The sequence below is a fragment of the Amphiprion ocellaris genome, chromosome 10, assembly GCF_022539595.1.
Source record: "Amphiprion ocellaris isolate individual 3 ecotype Okinawa chromosome 10, ASM2253959v1, whole genome shotgun sequence".
Lineage (NCBI taxonomy): Eukaryota > Metazoa > Chordata > Actinopteri > Pomacentridae > Amphiprion > Amphiprion ocellaris.
In genome coordinates this window covers 17,640,518-17,657,295 of record NC_072775.1, presented here as the reverse complement: position 1 = coordinate 17,657,295, position 16,778 = coordinate 17,640,518, and the positions used below count along the sequence as shown (strand labels likewise).

General features: G+C 39.8%; 1 protein-coding gene across 6 annotated transcripts in view; it reads left to right on the top strand.

Moving 5' to 3' along the window:
• The window catches only part of LOC111570143 (dipeptidyl aminopeptidase-like protein 6), an 89,476-nt gene extending 76,726 nt beyond the window's left edge, over positions 1-12,750 (top strand). For all 6 annotated transcript variants that reach the window (XM_035949316.2, XM_023272735.3, XM_023272736.3 and 3 more), the window contains 18 exons: positions 3,110-3,264; positions 4,982-5,079; positions 5,212-5,338; positions 6,228-6,266; positions 6,433-6,540; positions 6,621-6,712; positions 6,813-6,860; positions 6,955-7,067; positions 7,856-7,903; positions 8,026-8,124; positions 8,227-8,296; positions 9,454-9,648; positions 9,736-9,790; positions 9,889-9,991; positions 10,098-10,153; positions 10,282-10,354; positions 10,452-10,525; positions 11,463-12,750. In XM_035949316.2, the coding sequence (XP_035805209.2) occupies positions 3,110-3,264; positions 4,982-5,079; positions 5,212-5,338; positions 6,228-6,266; positions 6,433-6,540; positions 6,621-6,712; positions 6,813-6,860; positions 6,955-7,067; positions 7,856-7,903; positions 8,026-8,124; positions 8,227-8,296; positions 9,454-9,648; positions 9,736-9,790; positions 9,889-9,991; positions 10,098-10,153; positions 10,282-10,354; positions 10,452-10,525; positions 11,463-11,606 (1,697 nt within the window). In that variant the 3' untranslated portion in view covers positions 11,607-12,750. The remainder of the gene's footprint in view (positions 1-3,109; positions 3,265-4,981; positions 5,080-5,211; positions 5,339-6,227; positions 6,267-6,432; positions 6,541-6,620; positions 6,713-6,812; positions 6,861-6,954; positions 7,068-7,855; positions 7,904-8,025; positions 8,125-8,226; positions 8,297-9,453; positions 9,649-9,735; positions 9,791-9,888; positions 9,992-10,097; positions 10,154-10,281; positions 10,355-10,451; positions 10,526-11,462) is intronic.
• Positions 12,751-16,778: the final 4,028 nt, after the last annotated feature.

Genomic DNA, 16,778 nt, shown 5'->3' with positions numbered 1-16,778 from the left:
TAATGTAGGATCAATATTGACTCTCTTTTAACTCCAGATATCTGGCTTTAAGCTGCTAAATGTTCCGCTGTGATCGCTAGCTAACCTCATTTTCCAACTTTGTTTTCTGACTGCTACAGGTAGTCTGGCACATTTGAGACTTTTAGAGCTTTTCCCTTACAAACAGCTGCCACCTGCATCTGGCTATGCTCCCACTACATTCACCAGCTCGTCGCTAACTGCATCTGTGTGCCGTTTGGTGACGGGTGGTAGTGTGCACTGGGATTTCAGCGTTTCTCCCCCCCCCCCCCGAAAACAGCTGCCTACCATCCACACAGCACATGAGTATATGTATACCTTTAGTCAGAGGTGCCCACAAGCTTTTTGACACATACTGTATCCAGGCAGCTAAACTGAAGCCACTTTAATCTAGTCTTTTCTGACACCTGCCCCACCACCAGCAACATCTTGGCTTGTGCGCATGATTCCTTATGAGAGAGCACAGCTGGCTACATTTCCGTGCTCCTCCTTCTCTACACTTCCCATAGCTTGCCTTTGTGTTGAGGCAATTTTAATTAATTCATCTCTGCACCATTGCAATCTCACTCAGCAGATGCTCAAAAGCCAGCACACTTGTAATTTAATATGAGACATTTTTCTGATTACAGCATATGTGGGACAGACATTCTAATTACATACCACTTTAATACGGATTTGTTTACCGATCCACTGCCACCGTTTAAGAATAGTTTTTCCTCTGCATTTATTTATAATAAAGTTTATGGGTATCTTATTAAGACTTCTGTTTCCAGCATAGTTCTAATTATTAATTGTGGATTTATTCAGAGGGCGGTTTGGAGTAATAATTGCAGGGTAAATGTAATTGCAAAATGCCGGTTATTGTAAGGGAAATTCTGTTACAGTGCATGAACTGCTTCAGGGTCGGCTCTAATCGGTTTTTCATTAATGGGATTATTTCTTTGTTGTAGACGCAGAACATGACATAAAAGACGTAATCCATTTTGCGCACTAAAGAAAGATTTGCCTTGCTGTGTTTTCCCACTATGTTGTAGGGATTTATCAGTGGATAACATACCGTCTCACAAAAACAGAGATGACGCAGCAGATGTATTTTACACATATTTCTTGCAGTGAAAGATTTGGCAACAGTTGTTTAAATATGGTTCAAGGTGAGGCAGCCTCTTTTCTCTCAGGTATCTAATGCTGTAGACTAAAATATCATCATCCGTGAGTGCAGGTAATGTTCCCATCACAGTATTGTTAGAGCTCTCTTTAAAACAGGTGAAGTTGTATCACGCTGACATTAAATGAAATACTTAAAGATAATGTGCCAATCTTATGGCTGCACCTTTACACCAAATGGGATACTCTACAAGACAGAGCAGCAGATGATTCACCTTATTCTGAAATGCTGGATTCTAGCAAATCTTTCAAATTCAGTCTTCTGCATTCAAATAAAGCTTGGAAAACAACAATTATAGGTAATCTTTTGATGCTGATCATTGCTAATAATTCCTCAGTTGTCATAATAGAGCACCAACAAGCATGAGCGTTATTTTTGATCAACAGATTAAAGATAGAGAAGTCATGGGATTGAAGCTGGAATGACTTTCAGAGTGTCTCCTGCAGAGCTGTGGAAAGTGATGAGTTAATGTGTAGGTTTACCTTGTCACATATGGGGTGATCTATACTTGTAAAGATCTGTAGGATTCACTCTTTGCCTGTGGCCTCGTGTTGGCGAAGGGAGCGTTTCACAGCTGTATGGATACATCTGGCACTAGAGGTTGGGATGCAAAACACAGAGAGTAGCACATCAGTTGCACAGCCACAAACACAGCACCCCAAAGCTGATTTTTCATAGTGAATGTGTAAGTGCAAGAAACACGAAATCTTTCTGTGGGGCTGTTACAGGGAAAAAAACACCTTTTTGATTAGTATGAATTGCTAGCACACAGTATACACTGGGGTTGATGTCGAATGTCAACAAGTGCAGCATCTTCAAAGAGCAACATGCCACGAGTCTTAATAAATGCTCCGACCTTCATATAATACAGGACTAAATTATTTTTTTGCTGTGCTCTTCCTGCTTCAGGAAGAAATAGTTCAGACTGATTTTCTCTGGGCAAAGGCCTTGAAAATCCTGCTGCACTGCAACAAACCAGACTCAGCCTTAGAGTGGGAACTCAATCAAATACAGAGAATTCAGCCCTGAATGGTCTCCTTTGCCCACTCAGACCCTGCATTCAGGGCAATGTGAAAAATTACTATGGCCTGATGATTAAAAAGAAGAATCGCGTCTTCATAGAGGTTAACTTTTTTATTTTTTACCAGCAAAAGGTGAATGTTGTATCTCCACGTGTAGGTATAATGTAATGTTCTGCAAAGACTTTTCATAGAGCTCTTGTGCCCCCTGCTGGAAGAAACATCACTCGTTTATCTGTGGAGTGAGGCGTTAATACAGTGAAATGTCATGCATGATCATATACTTCCAATAAGAAGGAATTTCTGAACGTTTTGCTTCAGTATGCCTGTAAACTGTTAAAAAGCCCAGTTATATAATGGCAGGGGATATTCCAAGGCTGTGTTTTTTTGCTCAAAAAGAAAGAAATTGATGATGTCGCCATCAATTATATCTCAATGTCTGTTTAAATTAAAAGTGAGGAATTCATTTGTGATTCCTCAGTGAGAGTCCAGCCAGACAACATGCCTTATTATTTAAATGTCTATTTACATGCTTGGATTTTGCAAATGCATTTGGAAAATGAAGTACAAAACAACAACAATAGGAAAGCTGCAGATACAATAAATAAGACTGTTTTACCCGGAGATTGGTGTCATTTACACAGCTTAGAGAATAATTTATCACGTTTGAGTAAACCGCATCTTAATCTTGTATTCTGAACATATTGAGAGTCAAGGACAAAACTGTTCAGTGTTCACAACATAAAAATACTTGAGCACGCAAAAACAACAAAGAAACCAGCGTAAAAGACAACAGAATACACAAGTATTCATTTACACAGCAATCTTATTTTGCTCCTCATCTTCAACTTGCATCCTGTTCTTTGATTTTGTTCTTAAGTGTCTATATGGTTGTTTTGTCTTACAGAGGAAATCCTGCAGACACACATAGCCCACTGGTGGTCTCCAGACGGACTGCGTTTGGCCTACATGACCATTAATGACACGCTGGTGCCAAAAATGGAGGTCCCATTCTTCACAGGAACACCATATCCTGCCAGCTTGGACTACCACTACCCAAAGGCAAGTCTGCAGGAGCAAATCTCACACCTGTTCTACGGCTGAGAAATTTTTAAGTGGCTGTAATTGGTATTTTTTCATAGAGAGGTATCAAACGAAAACAATATGACAGTGTCAATGGGGTTGCTTGTAGTGACGAATCTACAAAACACCCAAACCTGGTGCTCTATTTGGGTTTATCGAGTATATCTGGACTTAGGTCAGTGGGGATGTCTAAGGAAGAGATTCAAGGATGGAGGAGCTGAAGCAGCCTAATGAGAAAACCTTTCATTTCATTGCGTTAGTCAGAAGTGACACGAGTTATTTATAACATGCTGCAGACAGCCATGAAGGTGCAGCATTTAGATGACACACCACTTCATAAAACATTTCTATGTAGGATACTTTATGTTTTCTCAATCTATGCTGCTCCTAAAATCTCTTCAGTAGTCGAGATCCTCCATGATGGAAGAGGGGGAATGTTTTCTGGGTCAGTGGAAGAGAGAGGATGCAAGCAAGCATGAGTTAGCATGATGAAAAGTGCCCATTGTGTATACCTCTGTGGATTAAGCCCTCTCCCAGTTTTTACATCTTCAGTTCTTTTCCTTAACTCCCTTCCAACATCTTAGTTCTTCCAACCAGAGATGTGAGTAGAGGAGGCAAGAAAAAGACAAGATGAGAGAGGAGCTGAAACAACAGGCATTTAAAAAAATGTCAATTAACACACAGCTACATCGTCTGTGCATTGTTTTTTTTAAAGCCTGCCCCTGTACTGTATTATCTCTGTTAATTGAAAATAACCATGCTCGTGACAATTTACAGTATATATTTACATATAATTCAATTCACAACAGGGCAAAAGACAAGAATCTATCAAGACAAAACACTATAATGTATAAAGCAGTACTACCCAAATAGAAAAGAATGACATATTATGGTAGAGTTGCATTCACACATTTGCCAGTCTTGTTCCCGCCATGTTTGTATATTCAAGCTGTGTGTTGTACTCCTCTTCTACCATTTGAATAGACTTCCACAAAGGATGCATCAATAGCTCCTTCAGAAAGCCTCCTCTCCCTCCTCTAGACACATTTAAGAAATGGAAACAAGACGGTGTGATAAGATTGATTTCAGGGTTTCAGGCAGAGGACAGAGGAGGCTCAAGGAGGAGGCTTTGGAAGTGAATATCCCACTAATTTTTCCCAAAGAGAATCTTTAGGGGACTCACTTCCACAGATGCTCTAATTATTGATATAAAAGTTCTAACATATTTGGTTCTTTGATACACAATCAAAGGTAAAACAACATTAACTGCAACCGACAAGGTGCATTTTGGTAACAAACATCTTATCCATTATCAACTTAAACTTTGTCACGTGAGCTTTTCCATCAAGACTGTGGGGATGAAAACTGACATTCATAATTCATTGTTTGTTAAAGAAACTGATATTTTTCTCAGTGCCAATACAAAGTGGCTACTGGATGTGCAAATAAGCAACATCAGTATTACTTGGGATCATCAATCAACCATCAGCCATCCTCATTTTAGCTGCACCTAGGCTGCTAAAAAAAAGAAAAAGAATCAGGTACTGCAGGTTGAAATATTCATATTATGTTGATATAGGGCCTTTGATGGACAGATCTTGTTTAACTCTGAAAACAATAGGAAGACAGCTTCTCATTGTCTCAAAGTGTAATCCAGACTGACCCGAAGTATCTCATTTCCTCCTGGCTCTTGCAGGCTGGTGAGGAAAACCCTGTAGTGCACCTGTCAGTCGTGAGCCTCCACGGTCCTCTGCACACGGTGGTGATGAAGAAACCTGATGACCCCCGAATAGGGTGAGTGACAAAATGAAGGTGCCTCACTGTGTACGAAGTAACAAGTGCAAAAATATCCCTGGAGCCTTTTCTTAAAGGAAGAGGAGACAGAGTTTGTCAGAGATGTGATGTCTTCACTCTCTGGTTTTGCAGGAGGGAATATTACATTACCATGGTGAAATGGGCCACCAACACCAAACTGGCTGTCAACTGGCTGAACAGAGCCCAGAACAACTCTATCCTGACACTGTGTGAGGCTACCACTGGAGTCTGCATTAAGGTGAAACAAAGTGTGAAATTAGCTGCCACTGTTGATGTTGTGTTGAATGATTAGTACAGTGACATTCATTGGTTTCCATGGGAAAAAAATCATATGGCTGACATGTTCTTGCATATCCGTAAACATGGGTAATGTAGTTTTCTTAATTAAACCCACATTCGTCATCTTGCTGCTCCAAATACTCATTGGTGCATCCCAGCAACTGTGCTATTTAGTCCAGTGTGAGTGATGTGTGCTAAAACTATAGTGCCTAGGTGTTATAGGAAATAATTTTGCTTTGTTTAGCACCCTCAGAAATATTTCTGGTGAAGAGTTAGATGAGAAGCTTGTGAATCTATGAAATTATATGGCAATAATATATTTTAAATGATTGTTTTTACACTTTGTTTTTTGTACAGAGTAGATAAGCAAGATATAATGTGTCAAGCTTCAGTTCGATCTTCACTCTGTAATGAATTTAAAACATGTGATGCAGCTTTACCACATAACATACAATGAAAAGTGTGACTGTCACACGAGGACAGCCTGAAATTGTAATACCATTGACGCGACAGTTTAATCCCCAAGTCAGACGCTCTGAAAAATGTATGAGGTGCAGCTATTATATGAGGAGACTGAGCCTGTGTCAGTCAAACCACAGTGTGCTAGACTGGAACACATAGTATACATTGATCAGTGGGCATAGAATAAACAGAATAAACAACCCCTGAAAATTTCAGCCTGCTTAAAGTGATTCATTATTTAACTACCACACTTCATATATCCTAAAATTCAGCCTTTGCAATTTGCTAATTGGGTGGTAAATGTAGAATATTGCCATATTTATCCTTTCATTTTTGTGCAAGTTCTTGATTAAAGTTCTCAACTCAGACTTTCTTATTCCTTTCAGAAACATGAAGATGAGAGTGACAGCTGGCTGCACCGACAGGTATGCGATCAAAGCACTGCTGCCCTATTATTGCATAGCAGTTGGATGAAAAACAGACTGTGTTTGCTCGGTGTGTCTGTATAAGTAAATACCAGGAGATACAAAAAGCCCTGCAGGCATGTTTTAGGACACACACATGCAGGCTTTATTTCTCTCCACTCTGCAGAATGAACCGCCACTCTTTTCCCAAGACGGACACAAGTTCTTCTTCACCAGGGCGATCCCTCAGGGTGGTAGAGGAAAGTTTTTCCACATCTCCATGTCCACCTCATTGGTATATAATAGCAAAATTGTCCTTGCTGTATTTGCCAGTTGGGGTTTGTTATGAGGGTTTAATTTCTTATGTTCTTTCAGCCTAACACGAGCACAGACATCCTTCAGTCCTTGACCTCTGGAGACTGGGACGTCACCAGCATACTGGCCTACAACCATGAAAGGAATCTCATGTAGGACTTTTGGATATTTTTGCATTCACGTTTTAAAGCCACTGCAAACAAAATGCAGGTAATTTTGTTTCTTGATGCCAATTTTGTGGTTGTTTCCCAGATACTTTCTGAGCACAGAGGACAACCCCAAACGACGGCACTTATACAGGTAGGACTTTAATCAACGCTATCTGGGTGCTTCTGGGATTTCATCGAGTGCTGTTGAAAGTATACAATGATATTTACTCAGTGCCATCCTACAGTGCTGACACAATCCCTCCATTCAACCGCTGCTGCCTGTCTTGTGAGTTCAAGTGCGGCTATGTGGATGTTTCATTCAGCCACAACATGCAGTACTTCCTACTTTACTGTAAAGGTGAGTGTCCTTTACCTTGAATAGCTTGAGTCACAACTTTCTTTATGACATAGGACCGAATGTGTTTTTCTGAACAGCACTCCTGAGAATAAAACTCTGCTGGGAGAGGCAGAGTGTCGTGTTCAATAGTAAGTGGAACTGAATTAGTGCTTCATGCCGGGTTGAGAACTTACATCGAACTGGATAATGTCAAAGCACTGCTGATTAGCCACAGAAATAAATGTCTTGTCTGACTTCATGTCAACAATCACATGTGGACTACTGAACTGCTGGCAGAGAGTGTGAGGCTTTCTGATTGCAATGCTTGTTATATGGAAAAAAATAGTGGTTACCATTGTGTTGTTTACTAAATTTGTTCCTTAGGAGACACACCATCATTGTTTTTTGTTTTATTGTCCTTATGGCTTCAATACTGGGCAACAACATCACAGTTTCTATGGAAGCTGATTTGTTTAGGAGGAGCACTCTGGAGAGGAGAAGTGCCAGTGGCTTTCTTCATTAATTGGATCTTTGGAGAGTAGCTCCATTGTGAAATAATAAGCTACTTCCTCGTGGGACGGAAGTAGATTATTAACTGTAGAGCTGGCTGAGAGGGCTCTTTCTGAAGTCTGTTTAAGACAGAGAGATTATTCTGTTGCAGTGGGTTTCAGTGGCTTGATTACAAGTTTGTTGGAGTCATTTGAGCCTATTATTAGTGTCTTATTGCGAGATATTTTACGATGCCTATCAAATTATCTTCTATTATTGTACTTCTGTTAATTGTTTCTTCCCTTAACTGTTCTGTATAGGTCCAGATATACCAAGTGTGGCTGTCTATAGCACTGATGACAAACAGAGTGAGTGTCTCTCCCACATCATCGTGTACAGCAAAGTGTACTGAATTCACTGCAAATATGTTTGGATTGATAAATAAATTTGTCACTGAGAGACTGTAACAGGTTTTTCTCTTGAACTGCAGAGGTGTTTGACGTGGAGACAAATGAAAGCGTAAACAAGACATACAACAACATGCAGATGCCCAGAGTAGAGTACGAGACGATCACCATAGATGACTACAGTATGTATCTGCATTCACTTAACTGTGTGTATGTCATAGTAAAACAACAACAAGTCAGTGTGGGTTAAAAGATTCTCACTGGCCTTCTCCTCTTTGTTGTAGCTTTGACGATGCAGATTCTCAAGCCAGCTGGATTCATAGATACAGCTCACTACCCTCTACTGCTGCTAGTGTGAGTATATCTGCTTTCAAAAGCTACCTTTATGAAGCACTGCACACAATATTATCAAAGCTTGAATGGTGCAACAAAAAAATGCTTCCATTGTTATTCAAAAGAAAACTAGATTGATTTAGCATTGCTCTTCCCTAAATCTGGATGACTCAAAAGAGTGGGGGTGTGCAGTATGGAACCATAAACACTGGATTCTGGTTTTATCTTTTGTTATGCAGCATTAAGTTCACTTGAAAAAACAAAAGATTAAAAATAACGTAAGATTGTCAAAGGATTTACTTGATCGAGAAAAGCAGAAGAAAAATATTATTGTTTTGGTAGCAACGTGTTACTGAAACCGTGTGCTTTCTTAAAATAAGTTTAATCCTTGACTAACCAACATTGTAAAGAATAAATAGCTACAACATATACAGGAAATTAAGTCAGAAATTGGGACTGAGAAAGCTTCCCAAGTTACTGAGTAGTAAAACTGTCTTTGCTATTTGGAGATCAGAAATTCGAGTTGCCACTTGTCATCATATGCGGCTGCCTGATAAATGCCCTCATCTGTCAAACTCCTGCCCTCGGTTTGTCACACAGAGAGAAGAGAACAGTCTCTTTGTCCAGTTTGAGATAACCCTGATTGACAGATGCCCATTTATTCTGTCAGTTACTTTTTTAGTTAATCAATGAATTGTTTGGTCTATGAAGCCTGAAGGAAAAAATGTCACAATCAGCTGGGACTTAAAATGAAATCGCCAAGTTACTTGTGAAGTTAAACCTCCCCCACTGAAGATGTTCAATTATAAATGATTTTTAAAAACACTGAGAAAAGAAGCAGCTGGAGGCAAGGAAAAAAAACTCCACTTTTTCTGGATTGACTGGATTGATTTATGAAATTCTAAAATAGTTTCGATTAATTTTCTGTCACTCAAGCAATACAATCATGCTAGAATAAAGTATTAATCAGAATATCCTGCACTACACACTACACTTGTAAAACTGTAGTATTCAATTATTTGAAAGACTCTATAGAAAGATACGTTGATTCAATTCTTTGTTCACGTGTCGGGATTTGTGGTGTTGTATAAAGGTTGAATCATTCTGAGTATGCCACAAAAGTCTCAGAGTTAATTAATGATTCCTTAAAGCTTACTATCGTGCGTTTTGTTTCACAGGGACGGTACGCCTGGCGGGCAGATGGTGACGGAGCGGTTCCAGGTGGATTGGGCCACAGTTCTGGTCAGCAGTTTCAGCACCATCGTCATCCGGTTCGACGGCCACGGCAGCGGCTTTCAAGGCACAAACCTCCTTCACAAGGTCCGCAGGAAACTGGGGAAGCTGGAGGAGAGGGACCAGCTGGAGGCACTCAGGTCTGACTTTCACTACAGCTGTGAGCATGATTGCAACTGAAGGGCCTAACAGGTTGTTAAGTTTTATTTATTTTGTTTCATTTTCAGGTTCATATCCAAAGAACCTTACATTGATAAGAGTCGAATGGGAGTCTATGGAAAGGTATGACGACGGAATGCTCAAAGAGACGAAGGGAGATGTTAGCTGCATGCTTTCACACAAATAAAGTGAAATTAAATAGCATCTCCTTCTTTGTCCAGGCCTATGGGGGATATTTAGCGACAATGCTTTTGAGCTCAGGGGAGTTTGACCAACTTAAATGTGGAACGGCAGTCTCCCCCATCACAGATTTCGAGCTATATGGTAAACTTGACACTTCACTGTTATGGAATTATTAAAACTTTAATGCTCTTGAAACAGTGAGGCGAGTGACCTTACTAATGCTGGTTCTCTCTTTTTCAAACTGCAGCATCTGCTTTTTCAGAACGGTATCTTGGAGCAAAGACAGATTCCCGAGTATATACAGTAGAGTGTCCACCCTTTTGTCTCCTTATCAAAAAATCATGCATGTTTAGCTAGTGGGCAGAAAGAGTTAAAGGTCAGTTCAAAATGCATATTGATGATATTTCTTTCCCCGTTTGTCTTTCCTCCAGACGGCAAATTTAGCTCACAGAGCGGGTCAGCTGCTGGAGAAACAGTACTTAATAATTCACCCAACTGCTGATGGTAGTACTCGTTGTTTCTAAATACTGCAGTGAAAAAGTAACTATCTTTTATCAGAGACTAATGTTTATCTCAAATCTCATCTTTTCCACCACCACAGAAAAGGTTCACTTCCAGCACACAGCCAAATTTATCAACCATTTAATCAGCGAGAAGGCCAATTACACGCTACAGGTGAGCTACAGCTTCTGGAATGACTGGATCAAATGACAAATGTACACTAGTGTGCAAAGAAAGTGCACCAACTTGGAATTTTTACATTTAAACTCTTTTTTCATGATGGTGTTTACAAAAATCAGGATAATCACAAACAAATATATAAACAAAAGCTAAATATTCCAAAGGTGGCAATTGCAACTTTTAAACAGTTTTGGTGAACACAGCATTTAAGGCTCCATCAAGTTGCACCATTTTTTTCATTTTAAATGAAGTCATAGGTTCACCATCCTGACACAAGCATGGGACAACTGCAACCCAGAACATCCTATTAAGTGGTGTGATCAAACACCGTACCTAAATTTGGGTGCCAGCCCTGTCAAAGTAGTCTCCACATGCAGTGATTCAGCACTCCCAGCGCTTTTGCATGCATGTCAGTATGACGGGAAACCAAATCTCCTAAAATGTGGCAAAACGGCAACTCTTCTACTTGAATTTAATTATGTGGGAACAGGAGGAAGTCACAGGCAGCGAAATCTGATGATTACAGTGAGTGAGGAAAGATGAAGAATTACAACTTTCAGATTGAAGAAAACTTCCTAATGACTTCTTTCTGTTATTGTAAACTACCAAAGTTTTGTTTCTTCTTCTCACTCACTGTATGTACACACTGTAACATAGCCTACACCACCACCTTCTGATGACACTATGCTGCCTAGTTTATTGGCCATTAAGCAGCTAATGGAAAATGCCAAAGTGCCATTTACACTTGCTTGACAATTACATGGGAACACTTTACTCTTATTCTGTTGCTCTGTTTTCCTACACTTTCGGTCTCCCTTCACTCTCGCTATCTAATAAAGGCCAAAAAAAGAGAGAAAAAAGAAAATCATGAAAATATCCATTTAGTTCCTTGCAGCTCTGTGATAATCCATTACTCTGTATTTATCCACAGATCTACCCAGATGAGGGACACTTTCTACACAGTGAGGGGACACAGCAGCACCTGAGTCAATCCTTGGTCAACTTCTTCGAGGAGTGTTTCCGGGTGCCAGAGATACTGACGGACGACCAGGGAGATAGCGAGGACGACAGTTAAACCCGATCCTCTGAGCAGCCCCGGCCAGCTACTACAGCACAATATGCAACAGATCTTTCTAACACAATAAATCCACCCCACCTGCCGTCCAATCTGATTTTAGCTCTAATCCGAAGTGCAGCACCTGCATGTGCAAAAAGGGCCCCTGCCTACATCCCCTCTCTTCGCCTCACACTGGCTGCTGACGAGGAAACCAGCCAAAAGGAGGCTGAATAAAACTCGGATGTGAACAGTCATTTCTCTCTGCTATTGGAATAAATGGACTAGTACTCCCTCTGGTGGACCAAGAGGGTCAACATAATATCCATCGAGCAATGCGTCTCCATTCCAAAACAGGCACATTAATCGAGCGCTTTGCAGGACAAAATATCCCCCTGAGAAGATAAGTTCATTATGTTGAGATTTAACTTTCGAAAGGCTGCCAGTTTCTGAGAACCTTGCCAACTAACTTACTGATTATTGTGTTCATGAGTATGATTATCGCTACCTGTTTCTCAGAATTTCTCTGTTCAGTGTCTTACAGTTGTTCCGTGTCTGAGTGGATGTCTGGCTGCATCAGTCCTTAGTTGCTTTACAAAACAAAGGCACAATGTTTAACTTGTGTTGTACTCCAGAAATCTGTATCTCTACATAAATGGTATGAAATCATATTTTTCCTCCTCACACTTCTGAATTGAACTCTTGTTCTTTTAGTCACTGTGCCTTACTGTGGGTGAAATGGTCATGTTAGGAGCCCACATGACTCTGGAATTGAGTAAATATCGATAGGCCTTGTCTGAACTGAGTTACTTATGAGCAAAGGTTTGGCACATTTTATCTCAACAACCTGGAAAGAGTTGAATATAAAATAGCTGTATGTCTGCTTGAAAGATGGTACTGTACTGACAAAAATGTAAACAATATTTAGTTTGCGGATTCTTGATATTTACCATCCAAACTGGCATACTGGTGAGTTAACTATGCTGAATTTTCATTATTTTGTGAGTTGCTTTGATTGCTTTGTGTGTTATCGACTCTCCTCATGTCACTTCTGTTAGTATTGTCAGTGGTTTCTAGTAAGCTGATGTACAAAGTGTATAGAACTTATATTGTTTAAGTCTTTATGTTGTATGTGCAACTTGTATATAAAGCATTTTGAAATGTATCCTTCATTAGTTTCATTTATGATTTTACATTACTTTAGTGTGTACATCAAGAAAGTACAGTGTGTGACATTTTATCTGTTTCAATAGAGCCAGTGGGCCCTCTTGTGTGCAGTAGAAATATTGCAGTACAACTGATGAGCTGAGATTTTTGAACTCAAACAATGGCTGTGTAGATTTTATAAGTAACTGAAAGCCTGATAGGCTATTTAATAACATAACAATGCTTGAGTGTCCAAGTGGGTCAAAACTAAGATGTCTAAATAGAATTTAGCCATCACACATTTTAAGCGCTACACCATGAATACTTGATATTTAACTATCACTGAATTTATACCACAGAAATACTAACGTTTCTAATATCCTCTGAGTTTGAGAGGTTTGACTCTGTTCAAACTGAGTTTAATAAGCATAAGTAATAATAAATAGTAATAGTTTTTAAAATCTGAAACCACGGACTGAATATAAAAGGTTGACGTGGCAACTGTGACGTCATCCGAGGACACTACACACAGTGAGAACTGATGTATAATCTTCTATTTTACTCTAAATGCAACCATATTTACAAAATAAACATCAAGCTGTTTTGAAGAACACATGACACTCACAACTGAGACCATAAACGTATTAGAAAGATGTTTACTTAAGTAATATATTAGTGGAGAAGTAGGTTCTTTTTCTCTTAGACCCTACTGGCTCTTAGAAAGACTGCAGGTTATGGGACTTCCACATTGTAAGCTAGATTTTCAAAGCATACAAGCTTCAGGGCTTCCCCCAGAGCTGTTCTTACAAAACACACGAATGCACATTGAGTGCAGCTGGAGGACTAATCCATGAGAAAGTGGAGAGAGAAATATGTCACACTGAAACTACATCATGTCTTTTCACCATTACCTATAATTCTTACAGCACAAAACAAAACAAACCAGATAAGCACCTGTACAATAGAAAACAAGCAACCAAGATGTCACTTACCAGGCTCTTTGACTCCCATAGTTGGCACTCGCATCGAAAAGCCACGCCTGTAGAAAAGCAAGTGCCATAAATCACCTGTTTCAACAAGATTTATATTATACCATTGCTTTCTATGCCATCAAAAATGTTGCTTTGTAAGCCGTCAAAAGCTGCCTTCAAATGGAGCTTACAAGGTTTTGATTACGACAAGAGAACGCGCATTAACCAGATAATTGGAGATCATTTTGTCAACATTTCTCAGCACTATACTCACTTTCACTCTGTTTTTGCACCCAGAATTTTTGGCCACATCTTTTAGCACCTTAATCAAAACATTTTAAGCCTTACCTTTTGTTGGCAGTTTCCATACACATTGGAAATTTCTTAACATATTATGGAAATGATTAGAAACAATAAAGGTGCAGGTAAATGCTTAGTATACTTAACCTCCTTTTCATACCAATGATCTGGGACTTTAAAATAATAAAAGGTAGCTTTTCTGTACGTATATTTAAAGTAGTGCTAGTGCTTTGGTTTGCAAAATGTCAAGACAGCGGCTGCATTTGCACTGTACCCAGCAGGGCTTTAGCTACACTCTGAAATAAATACAATGCATCATGTTGTTGTTCCTCACAGGCTGAGAATATACTTGTGGTGGTGGGTGGGCGATGTGACTGATGTTCGTGAAGAGACTCATACAGTTTAGGGGAGGGAGGCAGGAGTAAACCCAGTCATTTTCTGAAGCTGAAACAGACTGTAGGTAGACATTACAATTTAGCAATGCTCATCAGTGGACACTAAAATGTACTGAAGTTCCATAAACGCCTCATGTGCATCGATAGGCACTATGAGTGGGCAGAGAGAAGCCATCCATCCATCCATTATCTATACACCGCTTAATCCTCACTAGGGTCGCGGGGGGGGCTGGAGCCTATCCCAGCTGACTCGGGCGAAGGCAGGGGACACCCTGGACAGATCGCCAGTCTGTCGCAGGGCCACATACAAAGACAAACAAGCACTCTCACATTCACACCTACGGGCAATTTAGAATAATCAATTAACCTCAGCATATTTTTGGACTGTGGGAGGAAGCCGGAGTACCCGGAGAGAACCCACGCATGCACAGGGAGAACATGCAAACTCCATGCAGAAAGATCCCGGGAAAGCTGGGACGCGAACCAGGGACCTTCTCGCTGCAAGGCGAAAGTGCTAACCACTACGCCACTGTGCAGCCCGCAGAGAGAAGCCTCTTGTTTAAATTTCTTTAAATTAATCACAGTCATGTGATTGAAAATAGCTACAGGGAATTGTTTTGATGGAACATTTGCATGCAGTGAAGCTAGAACAGTGACAAACATGGCTAAATCAATGAAAAAAAACACAGACTGCCTGTACAGCATTTTAATCGGTTGTCCTGTTATAATCCAAACTAATAGAGACTGCTTACGAACTAACATAGGGGTCAGCTAACACTTTAAGAAATCATTGGGTTTCTGTAACTTCCTGAACAGACTACAGGCCAATGGAAACTGCCGACTTCTAACACTTTTTCTCTGCGCACCAGGTGAGACACTGTTCATCTCGAACGAACCTAATGTTTTGTTGCATTTGACAGACTTTTGATCTTGTCTGACTAAAATGTGCATATGCGTACTGGAGCTCTGTGAAAGACCAGACTTCCAGAGTTAGACACAGACGAGCCTATGTTCTCCCAAACACAGAAACATGAAGCTAACCAAGCATGTTTGTAAATAAAAAGCTTTGTTTGCACGTCTTAGCTAGCCTAATGTTATTTATATACAAAAAATACACATCAACTCACCTAATAAGCCACAATTAAATCACTTTAGACAGCCTTTCCCTTGGAAGACTCACAAGGAATACGTTTTACATATCTGAAATAGCCCAACGGCTAACTAGCCAACACGAGGGGAAAAAATCCAAAACAGACGGAACTACTAAAAAAAAGTGTCCTTAAAATAAGACTCTGACCAAAAAAACTCACTGTATGCAGATGTACAACATATCTGTGTAAGTCTTATCTGTAAAAGTTAAAACCTGCTTTGTACTACTGACCTGGAAAAGGTTGTAATCATCAGTGAGAGAACCCCGCAGGTCGTTTCTCTTCAGCAGTGATTTGCTTTCTGGCCCTGCGCGGCACCCGTAGCCACTAATTTCCTGATAGCTGATTAGTGCCACCTATTGACAGGACAAGGACATAGCAGGACACAAGCAAAGCCGAGCAACGCAATATTACTAATTAGCGTTTTAAAAAGAGAAAAGTACAATTAACTGTGACTTTAATAAACTTTAAGCACACAGAATGCTCTTTGGTTTAGTAAGAATCAACGCTAGTCTGACTAGTATAATCATGGTCTAATTTACCACTGTTTCAGCTTATTGTTAAATACTGCTGAGACCAATTAATTGTAACAAACCAGGAGAATCTATTCAAGGTTCAGTAGCAGCAATCTACCTATATCCAGTTTTTCTATGAATTGCTCTACTGGAGCATGTCGACCATAATTATACCTCAGCTAATCACAGAGCACTCATGTCCTACGGTCTTTTAGCCCTATAGGCATATTAAAGTAAATTCACTCTTCCATTAACTGAAATTAAATTCTTAAAGTGCTTCGGTTTGAATGCTAAACACGATGAACCTCTGCCTTAAGGCTTCTTTCCTGTGTGTAAATGCCAAGTTGCAAATCATGAAATAGAGCAGATGTGAAAATTTCTATTACACTATAGTATTTTTTTTTTTGACAAACACTGTCTAGTACTCAAACACTCAAAAAATTCTCATGCATGACATTTTACTGCAGGTCAGGCTGCTAAGTGCTTTAAAAAGGGAAACCATTTTCTTCTTTTATCTGGCACCCAAACATACAAATAGATGGTGTAGTAAAACATTTCTTTGTAACACATTCATGGTTAAATTTAAACAAGTTTCAAGTTTTCAGGAGTAATTAGTAGGAAGGAAGTGTGAGTACCTAAATAACAGAAGCAATGAACTCCACAGTAAGGATTCGGTTGTCAAGCCAGTCTAAGAAAAAAAAAAACATACATAGACATC